This window comes from Parasteatoda tepidariorum, chromosome 10 (genome assembly GCF_982258835.1).
Source record: "Parasteatoda tepidariorum strain Cologne lab strain chromosome 10, Ptep-v5.0, whole genome shotgun sequence".
Lineage (NCBI taxonomy): Eukaryota > Metazoa > Arthropoda > Arachnida > Araneae > Theridiidae > Parasteatoda > Parasteatoda tepidariorum.
The window spans coordinates 7851269-7878528 of record NC_141764.1 but is presented as its reverse complement, the minus strand read 5'-3'; the positions used below and the strand labels follow the sequence as shown (position 1 = coordinate 7878528).

Genomic DNA, 27260 nt, shown 5'->3' with positions numbered 1-27260 from the left:
TTTTTTATTTCCTTAAATTTAACCTTCATTTTAAATTATTTAGATTGCAATTTTTTTTACAATTTGTTTTGTTACATTTAAAGTATTTTAGTGTTCAGCATTGCTCATACCATACAGCTCTATGTCAGCAAAAATAAGCAAGTTACAAATCCTTACCCAGTTTAGTTGTTCACTTAATATTTCAGCACTGTCTTGTTCTAATCAATCACATCCTATACAATAATTTTTTTTATTCTAGAAATTGATATGACATTTAAAAATTTAGCCATTATTAACACTTATTTGACTCTTCTATTATGAGTGGGGAGCTATTCCAATTTTTATTAAATCTTATAATGAAATCGAAGCGCAAAGAATTGAAGACATTTATTTGCTTAAAATGTACATATTTTAGATATTCTACTTATGTGTATTTAATAGAACTGGGTAAAAAATGTTTGGTTTGATATTTTAATTTTAGAATTAAAAAAACAAATACAATATTAATTTCTGAAATTCTAAAAATGTTTTTACACACACATAGCAAAAAAAAAAAAAAACTAATTATGGATCTATTTTTTTTTTTAAAAAATCTAACAAAATCTTTTACTATTTATTAAATAATTAATAAGATTAATATAATTTTAGAATGTTTACATAATTTCAATATCTTTCATTGTTTTTAAAATTAAAACCACTGGGAGGCAAAGCCAGTTTTCGCTTTTCTCACCAAATCTTCTGATTCAGCATTGTTTTTTTCTTCTTAAGTCTACATTTAAAGTATCACCATTTCGTTTACAAAATATCTCATTATTGTAATTTTATGGAAGAACATATTGCTAAATGCTAATTTTATTTTATAACCGTCAATGAAAAGTCGACCCAATTTTGTGTTTAGGACTACTAATATTCAATTGCATAGCCTCGTAATTTTGAACCCAATTCAGAAGACAAGGGAACCCCTGGATCAAGTATTGGGAGAAAATTGCCTTCGTGGAGGACTTTTTGATGGAACTAACCTGCATTTGCGTTACATGGAGAGGAAAACTACGAAGATCACCCATGGTTAGTTCGACGCCAAGGGGACTCAAACCCATGATCCGTCTGCCATTCAGGATATTTTACCTCAACACTGTTGTCGGTACGAGCTGGGTACAGAATTCGTATCGACCAGCCATCACTGAGATTCGAACTCAGTTTACCTAATTGGAAGGCGAATGCTCGATCCCTTGAGCCACCACGGCTCTTAATATGTTAATTGCAGAAATATTAATGTTAATTGTTAAAAAATCAACAGTTAAAAGGATTTTAAATAAAATCCCCTGTGCTTGGAAAACCAACAACAACTTAGAAATGCAGAATATGCTACACAACACGAATCAATTAATGAGAAGTAATTTCACTTGTTAACAATATCTTACGATAACCTTATATCATATAACAGTTCGTTTATAACATTTCAAATCTCTCCTGAGTATTTTACAATTGCAAAATTTTCGATATAAATATCGGGCAATATCTAATCTGTCATTCTCTTAAATTTTTATTTCATTTCATATTTTTTTGGTACTTTTGACATCAAGTCAAGCGCGAACTTATAAAATGTAGATCCCGAGTGAGATGAATTAATTTTTCTGAAAAAAAATTAACTAAAAACATTGAAAATTGCAATAATTTTCGAACGAATTGAAATTTTGAAGGAAAAAAAATCGCTTTAACTTCCTAAATGAAAATAGTTTTTCAGCATTTAAAATTTCATCTTGTTGTTTTTCAACGAGCTGTAGATCAGACCTTATGGTACTTTTTACTTACAAATTTAACAGTTAATAATTCTCGAACTTGTTTCAAATCTTAATTTTATTCCATAGTACTCCCTGTATATTTTGCCCCACACCTTTTGACTTGCCGGAAATTTGGGTTCTTGTTTTGTACACCTTTCGTAGAATACAGCTGAACGAAAATAAATAAATAAATAAAATTAAATTAAAAACAATGCATGCAATTTTAATAAAAAGTTTCTCAATAACATTTATAAGAAAATGTTAAGTATTTTGAAAGAAAAAAAAAGGATTTGTCAAACGTTCTAAGGAAGAGAATGGAAAAAAGAACTTTGGCATAGAATGATATATAACTCTGTCAACGTCGCTCCTTATCACTCTTTGTTTTGTTTTTACACCTGCGGAACGGAATTAAAATCGTCTAAAAACACCGACATACTCTGAAAACCCCCCAAATTGTAAGAGAAAGAGAGAGAGAAAAAAAGAATTTTATTTATAACTCACCACCCCAGGGAAAGAACTTTCGTTTGCCATTTTGTTTTGCTTCGTGGTTATGATGACACATTACTTCAGCTGAGACACACGCGAGACAGAGTCAGGATTGTTATTGTGTCTCAATCCATGTAAATTATGGTATTTTTCCATTATCGATATTCTTCTTCAAGTCAGAGCAGACGATGCTGGCCATCCAAAAGAGTAAGTTCTTTTTTTAATCTCGTGCTTTAGTTTAATTGTTTACATTTGCAATTTATTTAGGAAGCTTGCCGTTTCATTGATAAACTTGCACAGCGAGCTTTTTAAATCAATTTACATTAATTTAGTTATGAAAATAATGGTTTATATATCATTATGGTTTATATATAATTAAGGTTTATTTATAATAAAAAAAGTGTGTGTATATTCTATTTGGTGTGTATTTATCTCGGTTTAACAAAGGTGATTTATAAAAATTTCGAATCCCACTATCCACAAATGGAATTTTCTCATAGATTTAAAGCTATTGCCATAATAAAACCATTGATACAATAAAGTAAAATAAAATAAAATAACCGACCTGCCCTAAATAGGGTATACGGAGCAATTTTTTAAATTCACAATTTAAGAAAGATCAAGTTTCACTACATAATAGGCAATGATCCAAACAAATTACAACAAACAGGCAGCACAAACAAACAACTAATGATACAAACAAACAAGTTACGCAATAATTCACCACTAAAAGTGGGTTGAGGAAGCCATTGATATAAATGAAACTGCAGACGATTTCAAAGATAGCTTCAGTGAGGTTTGCTTGCTTATAACCGTCATTAATCAAAATAAAAAAAAAAGATTTATTGTACATTTTTAGGCCTTTAATTATTTTTAATTAGTATTTCTTAACTAATTTGAAACCACGTGCTTATTTTTCTATATATAATCATACTCTTAAAACATGTGCCTATAAAACTTCAATTCAAATTAACGGTTTTTAAAATTTAAAAAGATATAAATAATGTACTGAAAAGCAGAATTAGTGAAGAGTAGCACTGGTAGAGAAATTAACTAATTCGTTTACTAATTCATTTACTTAAATTAACTAATTGCCATTCATTTACTACTTATTATTTATTGAAGAGAAATTGACTAATTCATTTACTAAAACGGCTCTCAATATGTTCGTGGTGAAAATCAACACGGTAAAGGAAAAATCTCAGTTTGGAAAAGGGAAAATTAGGCATTTTTAAAAACACCCAATGAAAAAAGCACCTTTAAGGACTTTTAAAGGACGAAAATAAGCACCTTTAAAAGTGCTTTTTAAAAAAGCTGCGCACCCTGTATTATTCGTCATGACATCTTTAATTCGAATGACATCTTTAATTCGATATGATGATTTTTTAAATGGCGAGAATTTAAAGATAACGCGAGATCACAAGAAGGAGAAAAAACAGAACAGGTGTAGTTTGCATGAACCAGTCTATTGAATCGTGAAAAAGAGGAATAAAAAAAGAAACAAATAAACAATATCTTTTTTTGCGGAGGCCATCCGAATGAGCCATGCTGGTCTTCGTCCTCGCACACTCCAGTCGAAAGAGGAAGTCTCATAAAAATCATCGTCTCGAAAGGATACTGCGTATTTCATACGGGAGAATTTGATTTACGTACGGCAAATCTTCACCCGCCGGACCGGCAATCGAGGCGCGCCGTGGTTTAAAGATTATGGAATTGTATGTGTAGTGACGCACCATCCTAAATAGAAGATGCCCACGGAAGTGGTGACGTACTTTAATAAGAACCGAACGTCATTCCAATTCATAAAAAAAGTGAGTGTTTTGAATTTGTATTGTTCTGTGTAAATAGAATTTTAGAGCAAATGGCCTGTAGTTTTCTCCTATAGTTTATATCATAGGTTTATAGTTTATCTATAACCATGTAGCAAAATTTTTTCGAGCTATTTGCGACAAAACCCTCTAGCAGGCCGGGGTAGCCTGGTTGGTAGGGCACTTCGCCCGTGTCCAAGAGTTCGTGGGTTCGATCCCCGCAGTCCGAACACTCCCCGTGTAGTAAATGGTTACTGATGCACGTTAAATGGTCTTCTTTCCCATGTAACGCAAATGCGGGTTAGTCCCATTTAAAAATCTGCCAATACTTAATCCAGGAGTTCTCTTGTCTTCTGGATTGGGTTCAAAATTACAAGGCTGCGTAGTTGAACATTGGTAGTCTTAAACCGAAAATTGGGCTGGTTATTAAATAAACTAACCTAAAAAGGGCCTTTAAACGAGGCACTTTCTCTATCCCCTAGGAGCCGTTATGTTTCTTTCACTTATATGGAAAACAATTAGTCCTTTTAGCGAAAATCTTTAGACAATAAAACAGCGTCTTAAATATTTCTGTATAAATAAGCATATTTTTCGATAACGAGGTATTTATCTTTTGCAGTGTCCAAAATGGCGCATTAATATTTTTATTTTATTGAATCACATAAAACGTTGAATAAATCTACAAAAACGTTCTACATTCTAAGTCTACCTAAATGTCATAAATTCATTGGCATCGTTTATCATAACTTGACACTCCTATTTTCTCTTTGAAGTACTAAAATTTGCCGCTAGTGAATATTAAAAGAACAAGGACGTTATATTAAATCACTGTAGTTTATTTTTAAATTCTAATGGACATTGTATCAAGAATTCAGTCGAAGAAACAATTTATTTCAAATGTATCGTTTATTTTTTTTTATAGGTTTTTTAAACTATGTTCGTTTAGGGAAGGAGGATTCGAACATCAGCTTTCGTCTTTTTACGAATTGCGCGTAGTTACAGAAACAATTTCTATGATTAATACTTGATATAGCGAGTGAATAAAGAAAAAAGAATAATAAGTGAAAAAAGAAAGTTATCAATGAATGGGCAACACAATGAATAAGTAATTCAGTTCGTTCGTGTAATTGCATTCAAAGACCACAATTTTAAAGATTTTTTTAAAATTAACTTTTTTTGTTGCTTTCTATTCTGAATAATTTTTATGCTGTTAAGTACAAGATTTTATGTTTTCTATTCGTTACTATTCGTACGCACTATTCGTTACTATATTTAAAAACAAATTTTTAAACGTGATGGCTCGAACCATGGTGGCTCAGGGGATAGAGCTTTCGCCTTCCAATGAGGTGAACCAGGTTCTAATTCCAGCGATGGCTGGTCGATACGAATGCATGCTGCACATGACTGGCACTGACCGCAATGCAGACGTTAGACTGAACATGGGTTATTCCCATTGCCGTCAAGCTAACCGTTGGAGGTTTTCGTGTTTTTCTTCTCAATGTAACTCAAATGCGGGTTAGTTCCATCAAAAATTCCTCCACGAAGGCAATTTTCTCCTGATACTTGATCCATGAGTTCCCGTGTCTTCTGGATTGGGTTCAAAATGACAAGACTAATGAGTTGAACATTAGAAGCATAAATATAAAACGTGATAGCTCAGTGATTAAAGGAACTGAGCTGTCATTGTGAAGGATTGGTGCTCGATCCTCAGTGAAGCCCATAGCTTCATATTGGTGGGTACCAGCTTGTTTGGGAGGTAAAGACTGCCGGTGCGTAATGCTGACCACATTATCGTAATTATATTATTGGTCTCGAAATCATGGAGCTTTAACCTTCACGATCCCTTGGCTCACAGCTGACTTTTGGGGAAAATAATTTACTTTTTATTTTTTAGTTTAGTTTAGTTTAAAAAGATTTTTTATCATAGAATAACAGTAACTTTACTATATTAGTACAATATTTTAGAGTCAATATTAATTATTTCTTCAAAAATTTAACGAAGTAAAATTATGTTTTAATTAATTCCGTTAGTTTATGTTATATTGTAAGAATCGTAGTATTTAAAATTTAGCATTTTAACATTGGAATTATTTTAGAGTGAGAGACGTACGGTCTTAAAATATATATAAAAATTGGGAAACTATCAAAAAAGAAAAGAAAATTGTCAGAAAAAGAAAATTGTATAATATTATTGTTGGGAAATCATCCACCCTTCACAATATTTCTCCAAAGAGCCCTGTATTTTATTTATTTTAAATTATACAGCTAAATAAAACAAATAAAATTATTTTTTTTATTTCATAACTAAGTATAATTAATATTATAGTAAAATTTCCACATCATAGCCTTTTAATTTAAAAATGACACTTTAAATGTAGTTTTTGAAAAAAAAAATTACCTTACTTATTCAAGTAGTTGTCAAACAAATAAATAAAAAATTCTGATTCATTGCTAGTTTTTCCAGTTACTGAAAAACATGAATAATCATTTCCTTGAATATTGCATCATATCATAAGTCATATAAAATGCCATGAATACAGAGGTTAATATTAAAATGAAAAATTCTTTTAACTCTCATTAATTATTTTAAGGTAGTTGTTAGGACATAAATTCTAAGGTATATTTTAGCTTCTTAACATGGATACATTCTTTCATTAATTTTAGACAGAAACAATTACAAAGTGTTGTTAAAATGCTTTGATAAAGCGTTGTTAAACCATGAATGCGAATTTATCGTGAAAATAAATAAATATATAAAATAAAATAAAATTTTTCATAGTATTCAATTTCATTAAGCGTAGAAAAGGTAATATGCCAATTTACATTTTTTATATGTTTATATTTAAAACCAGTAAATGAATAAAAATAATACGAAAAAATACCGTTAATATTATATTTATAGTTACCGCTGAATTATTTATTCATCAGTTGTTTAAAGGAATTTTTATTATGTTCCATTTTGATCGAAAAAAATATTGGACCTACAGAACAGGAAAAAAAAAAACCTGAATAACTTTTGAGCTAATGATCGGATTTTTAAGTTGTAGGATTTTATATATTATTTAAACGTTATTTTAAGTTGTCCCGCAGTGGACTGATCATTAATACGGTTCCCAGCCGATCACGGAAGTCAAGCTTCACTGGCTGCTGTCAAAGTGCGGGTGGGTGACAGCTTGGATTAGTCTGCGTAGGGACCGAGGGTGTGCGGTATGGGTCCTCGTTAAACTGTTCTACCGTAAAATGCTCGACTTCACTTGCAGGTCGTCGGGCTACCGAAGCGGGGGTGCCATCCCCTCTGCAGAGGATCAAAAATTGTGATGGCTCGTCTTCGGATCATCCTCAGTGATGCTTCCCAGACCGTCGCCAATAGCCCATTGTGCAGCTCTAGTGTGACGCAAATGAACTACAACAGCAAGTTATTTTAAGTTACAAATCAGACCCAAAAATGTAATTAACTTTTTTTCCCCATGGATTTGTACTCTTACCCTCTAAATACGAAAGTGGATGAAGTAGCCACAATTTGGAAAATAGGTTTCTATTAGTGTGCTGAGGAGAACGGTTTAAAATTCGGACCCCTTCATCCTAATTTCAATTTTTACTTATTTGACTACAGTTTTTAAGCGAATGAATAATTTTTTGCACACATTTAAAAAATTTATTCATCCAAAAGTATTTCCAAGTAATAATAATTAATAATTATTTATACTTTTATAAATTCATTTAATAACAGATGAAAAAATTTTGAATAGTGAGGTATACAAATTTTTACATCATTTTAAAGTATGTAGTTTCAAATGACAAAATAAAAATTTTGAACGAAATTGTTAATTTTAAATATAAGACTTTTTTATATTTAATAATTTATTCAACCGATTTCGTTCGAACCCTTTAATCCAACCTCTTATCAATTGTTCTTTTTAAAAAAAAAATATTTAAATAAATGTAAGTTTTTTGGTCCAAATATAAACATTTAAAAAAAAAATATTTATAAAAAAAAAAAGAAAATTCCCAAATTTTTATAAAACATGCTTGTGTATGACAGATGACCTACACAGTGAAAAAAATTAACATAATGTTTATAAATAACCATTTATTGTTCGTAATATAAATAAAATTATTTTAATGGTGTCGCAAGTCATAAATAAACTTACTAATATCAATATCGAACATCTGCTGCCCGGAAATCAGAACTGAGTGCGCCATTTTTTTTTTTATTATCATTTCCTACTTTCCAAAAAGGAAGGTGAAAATCTGACAGAAATTATTTAACATGTTACTCTTTACGTAATGCACACTTTTGTTTGTTCTCATTGAGGAAATGGTGGTTATATATTTGTAGTTAAGTGACCATTATCTTATTCACATTATTAAAGCTATAGTATATATTAGGAGCGACCGATATCTTTAAATGACGTGCATATCTTAAAGATAGCGCGAAACAAAGGGAACTCAACCCATAAAGTTATCTGATTAAAAATGAAGGTAAGAATCATTTTATTTTATTGCGAGTTAATAATTTTTGTTAAAAAATTAGTAGAACAGCAAGAAGTTATTTCGAATAAAATAATCGCGGATCGATGATGACATTTTCTGTTTTCGATGATTATTAAAATATAATTTGTTGATACGATTCGAAACATTCGAAAATGTTTGATAACGTTTTTAGTAAAGAATAAAATAATTTAAATTGTTTGAGTTATTAAGAAAAGTATTTCCACTTGATATTTCTTGAAATTGCATACGATAACGTTTTTAGTAAAGAATAAAATAATTTAAATTGTTTGAGATATTAAGAAAAGTATTTCCACTTGGCATTCCTCGAAATTGCATGCAACAGATCTGAATTGAAACAGTAAACTAATTTTTAAATTAAGGACTGCTCAAGTTATTTAATTGATATTGTTTTAACTATTTAAAATGTTTGCATTTAAATAGTTAATGAATGTTGACAATCACATAGTTGCTTTGGTAAATGTCCGAAACTGGATCTAGTTAAGTGCCATTTCCCGGTATACATTTTATCGGTGCTCCGAACTCTGATGTTTCTCCTAATCTATCTTCAACTGATATTAAAATATCGAATGAATATAACAATGTCAAGGAACAAATTAATATCAAATCGGATATAACAAATATTTCGGACATTCACTAAAGCGACTAGGTGACAAGTCAAAAGCTTGTAAGTGATTGGTGAACCTGCATTTTCTGTTTGTTTCGTGAACTTTTTATCTATCGTGACTTTCATGAATTCTTTTTTTCTCCATTAATTTTTTATCTGATAATAAAAATTTGCATTGTAATTTTTATTCTTATTTTAACATGCATATTGAAAATGTCTTTTTTGTGTGGATATTTTGTAAGAAAAAAACTTATCAATATTTTGATGACTATTATTCATTTATATATTTGAAATGTTAAAAATTGTGCAAGTTCTTTTACATTTTTCACAAAATTGTTACGAGAGGCATCAAGTAGCTTTAGTCAAATTGAAATAAAACAATTGAGAAATATTAATTGAATGCAAGGTGATCAGAAGCTAGTTAAATATGTTTAGAAACGTGTAAATATGAAAATATTTTGAATAAATAATTTTAATTTATTGATGACACTGATGGAAAAGAAAATTTTGGAATAAAAACGAATAAAAATGATAGAATTTGATAGATTAAATATTCAAAATAAACATATAATAATAAAATGAATAAGTAAGTAAACACCAAAGAAAGGATTGTACGAAGAAAAAATACCCTACAAAATCATAGAAATCGTAAGAAAATTATTTTTTAAATTGTTTAATTTGTTATTATTTAAGGAAATGTAAAGTTTCTGTGTAAAAAAAAAGTCCTGTTTTTAAAATGTGTGAAAAATCTATTTTCAGTATGGAGAACGAGGATCTGGCTTCCGTCCTAAAGGCGAAGTCCAAGATTTCCAAAAGATTCGAGAACGTTGCCTGCAGTCGGGGTGTTTATTCGAAGATCCCGATTTTCCTGCTTCTGATTCTTCTATATATTATAGTCGATCCTGCTCTGGAAGAATTAGGTGGCAAAGACCTTCCGTAAGATCACAATTCTATTATTCTTATTTAATCGCTTGAAGGATGCTTTTTGCCTTTTTTTTTAAATGTATGTTTATTTATTTTGTTATAACGACTTCTCTATCTCATAATATTCTGTTTTTGTTTTTATGATTGTTGTAGTCATTAATAGCAGATAAATTAGTTTGCACTATCTCTTTAATTTGCATTCTGTAATGAAAATGATGCAGCATTTTCCCAAGACAACCCATAGTTTTTAAATGAAATACATTTTTTATATTTTTAGTATTTAAATTGCTTGAGAGATAATAGGAAATACGCAACATGATGTGTCCAACATGATGTCCATGCATGCAACATGACGCAACATGTCCAAACATGATGTGAACATTTGACGGTGATAGAGAGTTGGATGAAGTGATCCGGGTTCGAATCCTAATGATGGTGGGTCGATACGAACTCCGCATCCAGCTTGCACCGCCCACAGTGCTGACGTGATATATCCTCAGTGGTAGACGGATCTTATGGGTTAGAGTCCCCTTGCCGTGAGGCTGACCGTGGGAGGTTCTCATGGTTTCTGTCTCCATGTAACTCAAATGCGGATTAGTTTATCAAAAAGTCCTCCACGAAGGCAAATTTCTCCCACTACTTGATCCAGGGGTTCCCTTGTCTTCTGGATTGGGATCAAAATGACAAGGCTGTTGAGTTGGACATTAGCAATCGTAAACCCAAATTTGGATCGGCTTACACATCTTAACTTGTTTTGATAAAAAAACTCAACACTCGGCTGTTAAGTTACAAACAATCTCGAAAAGGAACAATTTGAATAGACGTGCTTATCACTTTTTGGATAACTATCATTTTAGTAGTTAATAAGATATTGTGAGTGAGGTAGCATCAGCATCACAGAAATATTTCGAATTCGCATAACTGGCAGCAGTCGGTAATTTAAGAGATGAATGTTTAGTTTTTTTAGGCTTAAAGGAGAAGAAATAATTTTTACTTGTTGCATCTTACGTTGTCGTTGTTGTAGTTCATTTACGTCGCACTAGAGCTGCACAATGGGCTATTGGCGACGGTCTCTGAGGTTGATCCGAAGACATGCCATCACAATTTTGATCCTCTGCTGAGGGGATGGTACCGCCGACGACCTGCGCGTGAAGTCGAGCACTTTAAGGTAGAACAGTTTAACGAGGATTCATACCGCACACCCTCAGACCCTTCGCAGACTGATCCAAGTGGTCATCCACCCGCACACTGACCGCAGCGAATGATGCTTGACTTCGGTGATCTGCTGGGAACCGTGCCTTAACGATCAGTTCACTGTGGGATAGCATCTTACGTCTTAGTACGTATTATGCCGTATATAATGTGTTATGTCTATCCGTTATGATTTATCGCGTTGCACTCTTGTAAAATTGTTTACCTTATTTTGAGAATTGAAATTATTCAAGTTATTCATCAAGTTTTCACTTTTCGATTCTAAAGAAGTTCAAACCAACTTAATATTTTTTAAAGATTAAATAAACATTTTCGTATATTTAAATTTTGCTTACAAAGAAAAAACAAAAATTTATACTAATAAATAAATTTCTCGGTCATTTATTCTTTTTTTATCTTTATGTATGAGGTAAATAAGTACAGAGGAGCGAAATTTGAAATTATTCTTTCTTTTCCAAAAATATGTTTCGATACTTGAAAAACATTCGTGACAATTGAAAGCAAAAGGGTGTCGTCTTCCAATTCATGGTTATATACATTTTGGACAAGCTCCAAAGTTACTCTACGCCTCTCCGTGTTTTCCATTCTATGTGGGAGAGAAAGGTGTTTCTCAATTGCGGTTTGCTAGTGACATAACACGAAAAAATAACATCATCCTATTAAATATTAACCTCGATGTCTTCTAATATGCTATTGAACATAACAGCGTGATATATTCTCTTCATTCATTCTTGGTTCGGTCTTATTATTTATTTATAACAAATTTATAAAATTACACTGTTTACTTACATTTCTTACTCATTCACTTTTGTTTTATTTAAATTATTAAGTAGTAAAGAAAGTTAGAGAGATAAAAAGGACGATCATCCTGAATAACTTTTTATCTAATGATAGGATTTTCACCTACTCGGACTCATATTTAAAGGTTCACGTGTGTGATCCGACTATGATAATTTTTCATGGGTTAGTCCCTCTACCGTTAGACTAACCATGGGAGGTTTTCGTAGGTTTCCTCTCCCTGCAACTCAGGTGCTGGTTAGTTCCATCAAAAAGTCCTCCATGAAGGCAAATTTCTCCCAATACTTGATCCAGGAGATCCCTTGTCTTCTGGATTGTGTTCAAAATTACAAGGCTAAGGAGTTGAACATTAGCAAACCCAAAATTGGGTCGACTGTTCAACGACGGTTATAAAAAGCCAGCATATTCCAACTTTTTATTGAAACGTATTTGCGTGGGGGAAAAAAGCAAGATTTACAGAAACCATGGTAATGAAGAGGGGAAAAGTGTGGAGAGTAGAGAAGTTACGTAACTTCGAGATGCCAATTCTATGTCGAAAAGTATAGGCAAGTGTCACTCAATTATTTTGACAATTAATTTGAAGCAAATTTAGAACTATATATAGAAACCTAACCTTTTGTTCTCATCCGTGAAATTAAGTAACTGGTATTTTATTTTGATTTAGGAATTAAGTGATGAACCCCGTCTTTTTGTCGAAGGAGCATCTAGATTTGATGTCGTTCAGGGGGAACTAGGTGAGTACTTTTTTAATGATTTTTTATTAAAATGCTTCTGTGCCCTCTTAGCAAATTGAGGTAGTTTTATTTCGTGGCACAAAATAAGTAAACTGAAATACTAATAAATACTAAAGTATTTATCAAACATTTTACAACAAAGAAAAATCTATTTAATAAAGATTAAAAAAATTAGTAATCTATATTATATAAAACGCTAATACGTGTGTATCAATGAAACCGATGATATTTCTTTTCTCGCGTTGGCAACAGTTTTCATCTTTAATTGATGGGCTTCGGCGCGCAGGAGCACGTAGTGAGCATCATATGGCTAATCTATATTATATAAAACGCTAATACGTTTTAATTGATGGGCTTCGGCGCGCTAGAGCACGTAGTGAGCATCATATGTCTAATCGGGTGAATTCTCACCGAATTATCAAAACAATTCTCACAAAACTATCTTCATCGAAGCCGATGCTTTACATCCGGCGTTCAGTTCTATTTCATATTGTTTTACAACACATGGTTTTAGGCTTCCGGTGGGAAAGACTTTAAAACAAAACTTACAACAGTTACTTTTCTCAACAACTGAAATTTAGAATAGTGTGATTAAGAAAAATACGTGAACTGTTTGCAATTTCAAATTAATATTGAAATGCACAGGTTTAGAATTTTCTACAGTGAAAAGTTTTCTGAACTTCAGTGTTAAAAAAAAGTATACAAAAGCTAGACGTTAAGAACGTATCTAATGAGCGAGCATCGGATTGCGAAGCAATCCGAAATGAACTGCGAAAGCAGTTCCGGGGGTTGGCGAGCGCCAGCGAGTAGGGGGCGAAGCCTCCAAGTGATAAATAATGATAATGTTAAAAGAAATATTCGATTGTAAATGTTTATAGAATACAAAAGAAAGAAAATTAAAAGGTGAGAGATGGAATCTATGGATCCTACTCTGCTATAGCGTCATTCTGTGAAACTGAAAAATCTCGCGCAGCAGAAATTGAGTGCTACAGTTTCGGTTACGCTCGTTATACGCTCGTTAAACTTCGTTTTTTCTTGTATGTTAAATATGAGATTACTCAGAAAAAATCCTTCTACATTTCTTGATGTCTTTAAACAACTGAAATTTTAAACTGGCGTGCATTTCCAAAGACAATTTTTATTTTATTTGATTTTTTTTTTAAAATTTAGTTTTATCAGGGGTTTCCAACTGGGGCCGCATCCGGCCCGCGGAGTCTTTTTTTGTGTTCACATGTGCCCCTATTGGGGGCACATGTGAACAATTGAAGTCATTTTTCTAAAGTATCATAAAATACAGAAATATTTTATTGAAAAATCTCAAAAAATTCCATAAGGCAAAGAAAAGACTATTTAAACATATGGACTTCTTTACTGTGTAAAATTGATATGTTTTGAAAAATGAAGAAATAAAAAAAATTTGTTCACATGTGCCCCCCTCTCCCCTACTTATCAAACGTGCTTATATTACTGCTGCTTGTATAGAAATTTTTAATAAATACATTTATTGTATGTTTCAAATGTAAATGGGACATTCATTTTGAGTTTACCTGTTTTACCTAATTCCTATCTGATTTGCCATTTATTTATTTCTGTTAACTATTTTGTTTGAATGTAAAAACAAGGTTGAAACTGCGCATATTGTGAAACTGCATTTGTTGCGTATATGCTGAAATTATTATTTTTTCCCTCAATGCTAGGTGATTGTTGGCTCTTGGCTGCTGTTGCCAATTTAACCCTCAATGATTCCCTCTTCTTCAGAGTGGTTCCAAATGACCAGTCTTTTGTGAAAGATTACGCCGGAGTTTTCCATTTTCGTTTCTGGCAGTACGGTAGGTGGGTGGACATCGTGGTGGACGATAGGCTGCCCACTTGCGGTGGACAACTGGTCTTTATGCATTCGAAAAACAACAACGAGTTTTGGAGTGCCCTTCTAGAAAAAGCATACGCTAAGTAAGAGAGTAAATATATATATTGTGCGAATAAACATTAGAATTATTCGTTCTGTTTATACAATCACATTATAAAGTATGTTTTGATGCAAAGCAACAAAAAATAGATTTCATAATAATAGTCAACAAATAGCAACAATAAGAGTCAACAAACAACAAAAAATAGACAACAAAAAAGCAAAAACTACAGGAAAAAAATTTTTCCGGAATTTTATTTCGAAAATCTTGCTTAACAGGGGCGATTCTACGACACAAAGGTAAGATACTCTTGGTTTACGCCTGATTTACTTCTCTTCTACTAAATTAATTTTTTTCTATCGCCTCTATTTATTCCATGAACCCCAAAAATTTTTATGGACAATATTGAATTACTAATTACAAAATTGTAATCATTGATTTAGTATTGTAATTGTAATCATTGTAATGTACAAAATTGTGATCGTAAATGGAGAGTAATATTTTATAAGGCATTTAAAAAATTTATAAATTCAGTGGCAAAACTGATCACATTAGTGTGCTCAAAATTACGGTAGGTTTTGACAAAAATAACTGTATTAAGGGAGGTTATTAGAGAAATTTAAATATTCAAAAAAAAAAAAAAAAAAAAAAAAAAAAAAAAAAAAAGAGCAGGAAAAAGCAATAAAAATAAAAGATATGTGTGTTGGCAAGACAGGACTTCATCAGTGTATACACTGCCTGCCAACACACATGAGCCTTTCTGTTGTCAGTGGAGAAACCAAAACTGACAGCTTTTTCTGTATTTGTAAATTAAATTCCATTTTTCATTAGGGAGGTAACAGAACTAACACATAGAGCCTCAGATGAGGGGTTTTACCTGTACAATTATATTTGTTTAGAGATATAGAATTGATAGGTGATATAGTATGTACCACACATATAGAATCAACTATGGTGACAGCCTGTTGATTCATATGCTATTGCTTTCAGTGTACATCGATAACATGTTTGCAAATTCACCCAATGATTAAATGTATTGCAATTTTTGACATGGGATGGTTTTTCTAAATGTTATTTCACTCCGAAAGTAGTTCCTGGAGATCTTTTTCCTCCTAAAACTGAGTTCGAAACTTACTAGGTTGCAGTCTTTAACAATTGTGGTACACCCGCAGTATTGATCATCTGTTTATCACTGAAATTCACAGATCGTAAAAAACTTTCATTCTTCATGAAATAAACTGATTTTGTTTAATTTCTATTTTTTACATTGCTTCGCTCAAAACTGTGTGGAAAAGATGTTACTTATTTTGCAGCGACCTGGGAACTTCCTTCATCCCTGCCCGATTCCGAATGAAAAATCAATCTACTTCTCCATTTTTTTTTTTTTTGAGCCAAGAAATTGTTTTTGTTTAACTAATTCCCTTCTGTTTTTTTTGTAGTTCTGTTTCATATCTTTGTACTTTACGTGTTAGTAGTTTTTCTTGTGTATCTTCTTTTTGGCGGAAGAATTATGTTCATTATCACCTGCTGTGTTGCAGGTTTCAGCTGTCAGTTTGTTGCAGGTTTCACTCAGTTGCAGATTTCATCATCAATTTAAAATTCAAATTACATATTTTTTTCTAGTTTTGGTATCCACAAAAATGGACAGCTCAAAGCGTATCAAACTAAATAAATTAATCGATCCAGTCCTATTTAGACTTCTTGTTGGTTTCCCAAATCACGGAAACTTAATTTACGTAAAAGTTGAAAGCAGAAAATGGTTCAATTAACAATTTTAAATGCTTCTTTAATCTTTGTAAATGAATGTTTCTTACTAAATTTATGTGTCTTGTGAAAGCATTTTCTTATTTAACTTACGGGGATTTAATTTAGCTTATGTCTGACATTAATGATTAGTTGATACAGTATGTCGAAATTAATAGTTGGTCACATTAGTATGTCTTTGCCATGTTTCTGTTTTGCATTACTACTGCAAATACGCGCGCAATTCTGATTACTTTTACATGAGAACAAATTTTAAATACTACTAGAAACTTATGTCTTACTTTGAAATGAATATAACTTTATAATCGATTGCGTGTATTTTCAACGAGAGATATAGTATTGGACAAACTTTACGATCGCCACCGATTACAGGGTACCTAAATATTTTTCTATATCCAATGCCCACCTGTGTTAACATTTCGTCAATTCAGGCATTTACAGGACAGATTTGTTGGCCACCCTTTTAGGGGCTCTATAATAAGTGGGCCACCGTTGCTCCCACAGTAAGGACAGATAGTACGGAGAGTAAAAGAACATACATGCTTTTTCTGGAATTCGAACCCAAAACCTTTTTGATGCAGGGTCAGATCCCTGACCCCTGCACGGTCCAGTCGGCAGGCAAATAAATGTAACAAATGGCGATTTAAAAAATTGTAGTCGCCATTTTTTTCGTCAAAAATGCATTACATTTCGTTTCTTTTATTTTTTTTTATCATTATTTAAACTTTTCTTTATTTTAGAAGTTAACCTTGGTAGGCTTACCATGTTTTTAATTAAAGCTTTAATTTATTAATGTCAACCGCTTTTTGTAATAGTTTAAATTTAATCATTAGAATAAAAATTAAATTTTTAATTTTTCAAAAAATGGGTACATGTTTTGAAATGTGGCCCCCATTAATAATGCTGCAATAAATTGTATTCGTACTGCAAAAAATTAAAATTACTACAACCGGCCAATGGCCAGTCGCGACATATCTTGATTTTGCCCTCTGTAATCTATATTTGTGGTCCACAGACTTCATGGGAGCTACGAGGCATTGAAGGGTGGTACAGCGTGTGAAGCGATGGAAGACTTCACGGGAGGAGTGACTGAAGTGTATGAACTGAGTAAAGCTCCGCCTAATTTCTACAAGATCCTCCACAAGGCATTTGACCGGTGGTCACTCCTGAGCTGCTCTATAGAGGTAACTTTGTCGAACATCGCAAATGTCAACGCTTTGAAATTAAAATCTTAATGCTTTCAAACCTTAACATATATATGTAACATACATTTTTTTAGGTCATTTCTTTTCTGTAAATCTTTTTCTTAATTTATTATTCAAAACGAAACGCTCTCTCTTACACTTTAATATTCACATCCTGTCTTTGAATCTATTTTTAGTTCAAGTATGCATTTACTAATATTTTAACCTTTATCCCTCTAACTCGTGGGATAGACTTTTCCCCCGCACCCATTTAACAGATCCATTATAATTACTAAGATTTCCCTTTTTCCCTAAACAAAGCATTTTGCTTTGCAAGATTTTCCCTCACTTTTATTGAGGAGCACAACGAATTTGTGTCACTTAGATATTCATTCTCTAATAATGATGAGTAAATAAAATTGTGTGCCTGTTTATCCTGCTCGCATGACTGCCACCATTCGATATATTTTAGAATCCTACTCAAAGAGGATTCGAAAAAATTATGCACATTAGGGTTGGGGGTAGGGGTATCAAGGAACGCTACGATTAAGGAAACAAACCCACAAAAGAAGGCTTGTGAACGAAGCACCTTCAAGTTTCAATCGGCAATCAGATACGTTTTGATGTTCTCTACACCCATCTTTCTTACCTAAAATTTGTCAAATTTGTATTTTTTTCCCTTTCTTAACCCTTTCAATACGGCGAAAAATCAGCAGGGGTAAAAGCGAGACGGAAAAGAGGAAAGGCTGGTAGTAAAACCATTTCAGTTATAGCTAGTTTTGGGGAGGAGTTTACTTATTCTTTTTTTAAATTTTTCAACAATATCTACTTTATCTTGGAAAAGAAGCAGTTTTATATATATGCCAGAATTATAAAAGAAATCTTGATAGTTACAGATATTTCATTTTTTTTTCGAAAAAAATGCTGGAATGAAATGTTTTACGTACCAGGTTTCTCTCTTTTCCGTCTTGCTATATAAGGGCTTTCACCCATGGACTGGGACAGCACATGTCCCGTCCGGTGCGAAAGGGTTAAATATTAATTTAAGAATTGTAATTAAGAACTACGATTTTTTTTGTATCGCACTACTCACAACTTTTTTTAAAAAAGTAGTACAGACTACGATAAAAAGTTGTGACTACAGTAGTTTCACTACTTTTTGTGTGCTACTTCTGACCGATACGTAGTAGTTTCACTACTACTGATATTTCGATGAGTGCTGGCCTTTTTTTTTCCTTTGGAATTTTCTGCAGCAACGTTGCCTTATTTAAAGCAAACCTGATGGTGTCAGAAATATGCATTTCCTTCTTGAAAAGACACAGGTAGTTCACCTTCAAAAGATACGAGTAGATAAGACTGTTGAATTGAAAGATTTACAATACTACTTTAAATTCTTTCATATGAAAATATGCAAATTTGCTTATTTTTATATGCAATTTTAATTTGCTTTTAGAATATGCATACCATTTCACGTGAAGGAGAAGGGTTGATTTTTCCTTCGACTGAAAAGTAATATTTATTTTGAAATTATAAAATTGTTTTGGAATATGTAATAAATTCAATTTGGAATAATTAAATTTTCACTGAGCTGGTCATTGTGTGAAGGGTTGGGATTGCAATACCCCATCTGCAATTTGAAGTCCATCCCACATATGGGTATCAGTTTATCTGGGTTTGAAAATTTATTTTGTTTAATTATAGTCTAAAAACTTTGAATTAGGTGTATAAGTTTTTAACATCATTTTAAGCTATGTAATTATAAAAAACAAACAAATATTTGAACGAAATCGGTCGTATAGTTCTTTCGAAACATCTTCACCATCATAGTAGGCCAGACAGCCCAATGGGGGCCAATGCCTTCCCTGGAAGATTTCTCCATAATGACTTCCGGTTTATCTTTGATCTTCAATTCTTTTCATTAATTGCAAGAAAATCAGACTCCTCCGACTAAACTGTTGTTCTTGCAAAACGACAGATTAAAAATACAGCTTTAAAAAAAAAAGAATCTTGGCAGACTTTGTTTTTCTTACACACAGTGTCGTTGGGGGAACGCAAGAAATTTTAGCATTTTATGTATAAATATTTTTTAAATAACAGTCGAAGGTACATATTTCTATTTCTAACTGTATTTGGTTTGAAATTCTCTAAATTACCACAATTTCCCACGTTATCAAAATGGACGAAGACCGTACCGTACCACGAAAAAGAAGCAGGCCGAATTGGAGATGGATAGATGACCTAGAAAGAGACCTTTTTGTCTAAAACTAAAAATTAGAAAACACTAGCAGCTAAAAGGATAGCCAGAAAAAAACACTTCTTGAGAAGGCCAAGGCCCACCCTGGGGTGTTGAGTCATTGATGATGATGATGATGACCACGATTACCAAGTAAATGTTTAATTTTTTTTATTTGAATTCGAAAAATAATTTAATAATGAAATAAAAAACAGATGCAGACCCAATACATACATTTTACAAAAATACATAATTTAAGGAAAATGAAACATTTTATCAAAAAACGGTGCGACCCTTCACTTCTTGTGACTCGATTAATTTTAAACAATATTTAAGGGAATACTTTAAACAATTTTAATATAGGCTTATTAATAAAGCAGAAACATATGTTGCAACTTATGACACATATTTTATTTTTAAATAATAATTCTTAAGTCTAGTTTTCTTTTTTAGCCAGATCCAAATATTGTGGAGGCTGAAATGCCCAATGGTTTAATAAGAGGACACGCCTACAGCATTACCAAAGTTAAGCTAGTAAGTACAAGTCTATTTTAATTTTTTAAAAAAGTATGTAATTAAAAAATTCTTAATGGAACCAAAGTAAGTTTATATTAAAAAACGTCGTGGAAATTTAAACAAATATTTTTGCAATTAAATACGAAAAATATTAAGAAAGGGGAAAATATCATAATATTTACATTCCTATACAACTGAAAAGAGGAGGAGTGGGAAAGGGAAAAGGGACCAGACATGGAACTGGTCATCGCTCCACAGAAGGCGTATTCGAGCGTTGCAAATCACGAATTGCGAACTCAAAGCAATAAAAAAGAATATTATTCACAAAAGAGAAGCGTTATGTCATGTGACGACAGGGCCTTAGGAAAACAGTAAAAGATAAGTTTTTAATGAGAAAATTTATTTTTTAAACAGGTTCCTGCTGTTGCTTTGTTTTCTAAAGATGATGCTTGTAAACTTGGTAAAATATAAGTAAAAGACTTTTTTTAACTTATCTCTTCATTTGTTAAAAACTATTTTGTACGTAGTGAATAATGTGGTTTAACAAACTGAGGTTGAATCTAAGCGTCTCTACCAATCTTGCTGATAAAATTGTAACTAATTTTTTTACCTAATTATTTTAAAAGCTTGATTTTTTCTTCTTTCTCTTTTACAGGTAGAGGTTCAGACATCTCGAATCAAAGGTAAAATTCCATTGCTGAGGGTGCGAAATCCTTGGGGAAACGAGTGCGAATGGAGGGGCGCATGGAGTGATCGGTTCGTAAAACATTGGAAATCAACCTCCTCTCTGCAGGTTCATTTTATAAAAAGTTAACTTATAATTATCTTTGCGATCAAAAAGTTTTGTTCGTTCGGATCCAGAAATTTTTTTTTGAATAATTGCTTTTTTATTTTGTTAATTTTCCTTTGCTAATTTGTTTTTACATTAATTTATAATAATATTCAGTAATCAAAAATGGATAATATATCAAGTATATAAACAAGTCGAAACCATATGGTTATCAATTTGAAAATATCATTTGTCAATGGCATTTAGGGCGGTGTGCCCTGCCTGAAAAAAGAGGGTGTTCCCGTTCACGCTTTCTTGCATAAAAATTCTAACTGCTGCTTGTTATTAATACAGATTCGATGTTAAGAATCATGAAAAGGCTAACAGGTCAGAAAGATAGATCTGAGTTTTTCGAGCCGCAGTGGCTCAGCAGATAGAGAGTTCGCCTTCCAATCAGATGAACCGGGCTCGCATCTCAGTAATGGCAGTTTGATTCAAATCTAGCTCGCACCATCAACAGTGCCGACGTAATATATCCTTAGTGGTAAACGGATCATCTGTTAGTGTCGCTTTGCCGTTAGTTTTACCGTGGGATTCTTTCGTGGTTTTCCTTTCCACGTAACGCAAATGCGCGTTAGTTGCATTAAAATGTCCTCCACGGGGACAAATTTCTCCCAATACTTGATCCAGGAGTTCCCTTGCCTTCTGTGTTGGGTTCAAAATTACAAGGCTACGGGATTGAAAATCGGTAATCGTAAACCCATATTTGGGTCGGCTATTCAACTACGGTTATAAAATAATAAATAAAAATTTAATTGTTCTCTTTTGCGGATGGGGATATCGCCACGGCTATTTATCGTGTAGCACGAGTAACAAGGTTCGATCCTCTATATCTATATATGCAGTACGATAAGTATAAGAACATAATTTACATAAGTGTATTTTAATTTATTTTTAATTGAGTGGGAATGTGCTATCATTACGCACCAATCCAATATTAAAAAGAGCCCTCCATTTCAATTGTTTTACGAATTCTTATAAAAATTATTTTTTTACTGTTTCATTTATGTTAAATAATATAATGAAAGTAGCTTGGTCGTTATTAACATTGAAAAGCAAATATTTTATGCAGTTTCAATTCAAGGTGAAACTTAATACATTCACGGAAACTAGTTTGTAGCAGTTAACAAAGTGGTTATTTTTTCTAGCTTTGAATATCGCAGTACTTACTTTTTTTTCCGATTAAAAATAATTTTTGTCAAACGAAAAGAAATTTATCCATATTACTTTATATATGTTTTTTGTTTAATGATATTTTTGTTGTTTCATTTTTAGTACTCCCATAACTAATATGATACTGGTTGAGAGAAAATTTATTTTATTTCATAAAAAACTATTCTAACCATCTAGGTCAGCGGTTCCAAACCTTTTTAGTTACGCGGACAACTGATTTTCTTTTATTACCGTCACACTAGAGCTGCACAATGTGCTATTGGAGGCGGTCTTAGATACATCCATGAGGATGATTTGGAGACAACACACATACGTCACATCCCGCTTTACAGGGACGTATTCACATACCATCCATCCGCAGATCGTAATTTTGACCAATACCAGAGCACGATCAATCATCCGATCCAGTACCCCCAGAGGTTTTGATTTGTTACTGGATCTTGGAGGACTTTGTGACCCCGACTGATTTAGCATTGCGCCAGTCACCATTTTGTGCACGGGGAGTCTTTGGTCGGCGGGGATAGGACTTACTAAGACGAACATGGACCTAACGCCCTACCAGTTAGGCTATACCGCGCGCTCACCAGTTTTGTGAAGAAAAAAAATATTTTGCATTCCATAAACGAGCCGTGGTGGCTCAGGGGATGGAGCGCTCGTGTCCCAATGAGATGACGCGTGTTCGATCCCAGTAATGGCTGGGATTTGAATTCCGCTCCCGGCTCGCACCGACCACAGTACTGACGTAAAATATCATCAGTGGTAGACGGATCATGTGTTAGTCTCCTTGCCGTTAGATTAACCTTGGAAGATTTTCGTGGTTTTCTTCACCTTGGAACACAAGTGCGGGTTAGTTCTATGAAAAAAGTCCTGCATGTGGGCAAATTTCTCCCAATACTTGATCCAGGAGTTTCCTTGCCTTCTGAATTGGATTCAAAATTACAAGGCTACGGAGTTGAACATTAGTAGTTTTAAACCCGAAAGTTGGGCCCGCTGTTTAACAATGCATATAAAAATAAACTACTTGCAACAAGCGAGACACCTATTATATGTATATAAGACAGGCGGAAGGACAGGCTGGTATTAGACCCTAAGAATTATCTTGGTCCAGACTTTCATCCAGCGCCCATGGCTAAAAGCCAAAATGTCCCTAGTGGCTCCCTTATGGGCCGTGACCAATGGATTGAGAACCGCTGATTTAAGTGAGCGCTTTTTATTATTACCTAATGTCTATGGATACAAGTGATTTTTATTTATCAGATCCCAGGAATGGACGCTGATATCAGATGAAGAAAAGGAACAATTGGGGTTGAGATTCGATGGAGACGGTGAGTTTTGGTACGTAAATAAAGTTTTATATTTTCTTTCAATAATTAATACTTCCGGAAAAAAAGCTATATATCATTACGGATTTTCCCCCCGCATATTTAAAAGTAGTTAAATGATGCATTAAAGTTGCGAATGTTGCAACAAAAGCATTCGAGGAAAACTCAACATTCGACAAGATTCGAAGCTCTGTCACCGGTTTTATTACATACACCTTAATACGTTTAAATTTTCAATTTCAAAGTAAATACAAATTCTACTGGCTGTCATTCTTTTTCTCGTGGTATAACTTTTTAACCAATTATTTTCTTTGTGATTAAATGAATCGATTATACAATCTCAAACGGAACAGGATTTCCAAAACTGTTTTTTTAATCATTGAATTTTTAATAAAAAAAAAGTCGAATAATAGTTAACGGAAGCTGAAACCCGATATTCACTAATACAATGTATAAATGTATTTCTTATAGACATGAGTTCTCGAGATCAGTATAACAGGTACAGACCGAAATTCGCGAAGATATACTTTTAAAACTTAAGAACAGAAAGGCCAATTAAAATATACTTACAATTGATATTTCTTAATAACGTATTTAATGCTTCCCAATTTTTACACCTAATAATTTGATGCATTTTTTTGTATTTAATAACTGAACCAAAGAGATTTTGTTTATTTAAGTTGAAAGAATCGTAAGAAAGTATATGGTTGATGATAGTTTCCATATATTTCCTTTATATATTTTCCTAATAATAGAATCAAACAGATTTTCTGTAGATTTATATAGTTTGAAAGCATAACAAACCCTTCCACGTCAAAATATTTGATGGTTTTTCATTGATAGAATAACATAATCTTGAAAGTAACCATCAATAATTCCATCATGAACCATTATATTTTTGATGGTTTACCAATATTAGTAACCATTACCTCAATGTAGGAATTTGGACTAATTTATGATGGTTCAACACACAAGTTGCTATAAGAGTAGCAACTAGTATTGATGGTTTGTTTATGTTGAACTATAAGAAATTTCCACCATAGTTTCTTAGAAATCAAATGCTAGAACGATCATGAACAACTATGATCCCAATGTAGAAATTCCGACTGATTTATGTTGGGCCAACATAAAAAAAAAAAAACAAATTGTTTTGATAGTATGTTCCTCAGAACCAACAAGAATCTATATATATATATATTTCTCTTACACGGCACCAAAAAAAAAGCCTCATTACAACTCCCCGAATGGCAACGTTAGAAAATCGACCAATGATTGCTGCTAAAAATGTCACATGACGAATGAGGTGGCTCAACATATAGCTCTTTTAAAAACGGAAACAATAACCAGAGTGAGCATTATCAGGTTGTTCAATTCAGATTCATGCTCTAAAAACATGATAATATTTAATTTAAACTCAATTAGGAATTAATTAATTAATTGAAGTGAGAATGCTTTAAAAGGCCGCTGTTGAATTGATATTTTTTTACTGGGAGCTACCTAAACGTCTAAAAAACGTCTAAGTGTTTGTATTGAATGCATTGAATTTTTTCATATTTCCCGTTTATTTATGCATTGAATTTCCACGCTTTAAAATGCAAAATATTAGTGAAGCTTCTATTGGCAGTAGGCAAGGGGAACTGCCAATATCAAAACTCCCCGATTAGAAATGCAGCGTGGCGACCTCCACGAGGTATTTCTCGGGTAATGCTAACAGCCATGCATTTTGTATGTAAAACATCCTTATTTTGTTCTAAAATGTTATGTACTTTATCACAAATGATCACCAAAAAATATTTCATTTGGCGATAAAACAAATTTTTGTGTTCTTGAAAATGAAAGACTTTTTGATATCTCACAAGGAAAAGTTAGGGTTTAAAGTTTATATTTTTAAATAATAAAATTTTTTTCTAAAACTTTCAGAATTTCTAGCATTAACTAATTTATTATACACATTTAGTTGAATTTAGGTGAGTAACTGCAATATTTGATAATTTATTTTGCTAATATGTTTCTCATTTAGCTAATGTTTTGATTTTTTCACCACGCACAATCTAAATAGCTAATATACTTTTTTAAAAGCCAATAAGAACATTGATAGAATTCTTCTACATAAGTACAATACTATGTCTTTGATGATAAAATAATATGTCTTTGATGATAATATACTATGTCTTTGTGCTAGAACATTGTGTTCATTGGCGAGCGAGCGCAGCGAGCCATGGTTCACGGCGTGAACCACATAGGATTGCTTAGCAATTCTCGGGGGTTGGCGAGCGTTAGCGAGCAGGGGGCGGAGCCTCCTAGTTTCTATTAAACCATCATGGAAATGTATAGCTAGAACCATCATGGACTATCACGGATCATCATGGATTGTTGGTCCATGAGAATCAAACATCTCTTGATGGTTAACCATCATAGCATTAAAGTAGCATTATCTATCATGAACTGATGGAAGTTTGCTGACATATCAAAAACCATCATAAACCATCAGAAAGATTTCATGGAAAGGACCATCAAGAGTTTTGACTTGGGCTGGCTCATCTTATACCTAATTTCTTTTTTTTTTTTATCAGGATATCGTACAAAGATTTCATGGCTAATTTCCAACGAGTAGAGATATGTAATTTAAATCCTGACTCTCTGGATGATGAACCCCTGACTAAGAAATCTAAAAAGAAGTGGGAAATGAGTATGTTTGAAGGATCGTGGACAAAAAACTGCACTGCTGGTGGGTGCAGAAATTTTATAGGTATGAAATATTTACTAGCATATCTATTCGCCTTAGTCTGACATTAGGTAGTGCCTAATAAGCAAGCATAAATCATATATTTGTGACAGACATTATGATATATCATAAATTCTCAAATTGCAATCAATTTCGTTATAAATAGTTGCATCAGTTTCAATTTGATTAATTTGCAATTCAATTTTACGTATCTCTATTTTTAAACAATATGAACCCCATTTTCAGTTTGCGATTGCAGCACTACCTGTAATCCAAAATGCAAAATCCTGTGGTCAAATTGGAGCATAAAGAAACCTAATCTGGCAAAGCGGGGTTTCTATTTAAGATTTTAAAGTTGTAAACCCCTCCCCCTCCTATTTTTTTGAGATTGGAGATCGAATTTGCATCGTTGAGGGCATCTTTTGAAAATATTTCAACCCGTAATATTTAGATTTTTGATCTTATGCATGATTTCGAGGTATTTGATCATTTCCTTACTTTTCGGATACCGTGGACGCACTGTTATTTATGTATCTGGGTATAATGATTAAAGTTGATTAATTAGAAGCGTTAGATTTAAATGACCTTAGTTAGTCCCTCAGTAATCTGATAGTAAAGAGACGTTTCCCAGTAGAACACCGAAGTCAAGCATCACTGGCTGCTGTTAGTAATCAAGTGGGTGACGGCTTTGATCAGCCTGCATAGAGACGGAGGGTGTGCGATATCGGTTCTCGTCAAACTGTTTAAAGTGCTCGACCTCGCGCGC

The 27260-nt window shown here is 32.7% G+C and overlaps 1 protein-coding gene across 13 annotated transcripts in view; it reads left to right on the top strand.

Annotated features, from left to right (window-relative positions):
- The window catches only part of CalpA (calpain A), a 93932-nt gene that overhangs the window by 34930 nt on the left and 31742 nt on the right, over nucleotides 1-27260 (top strand). For 7 of the 13 annotated variants that reach the window (XM_043051893.3, XM_043051897.3, XM_087153088.1 and 4 more), the window contains exons 2-9: nucleotides 9933-10109; nucleotides 12772-12841; nucleotides 14539-14791; nucleotides 17528-17696; nucleotides 20383-20463; nucleotides 21101-21201; nucleotides 23705-23782; nucleotides 26343-26518. In XM_043051893.3, the coding sequence (XP_042907827.2) occupies nucleotides 9933-10109; nucleotides 12772-12841; nucleotides 14539-14791; nucleotides 17528-17696; nucleotides 20383-20463; nucleotides 21101-21201; nucleotides 23705-23782; nucleotides 26343-26518 (1105 nt within the window). Of the gene's footprint in view, nucleotides 1-2199; nucleotides 2454-3788; nucleotides 4058-8317; nucleotides 8537-9932; nucleotides 10110-12771; nucleotides 12842-14538; nucleotides 14792-17527; nucleotides 17697-20382; nucleotides 20464-21100; nucleotides 21202-23704; nucleotides 23783-26342; nucleotides 26519-27260 lie in introns of those variants that run through there. The other 6 variants (XM_071184448.2, XM_087153090.1, XM_071184449.2 and 3 more) reach the window with 6 other exon arrangements.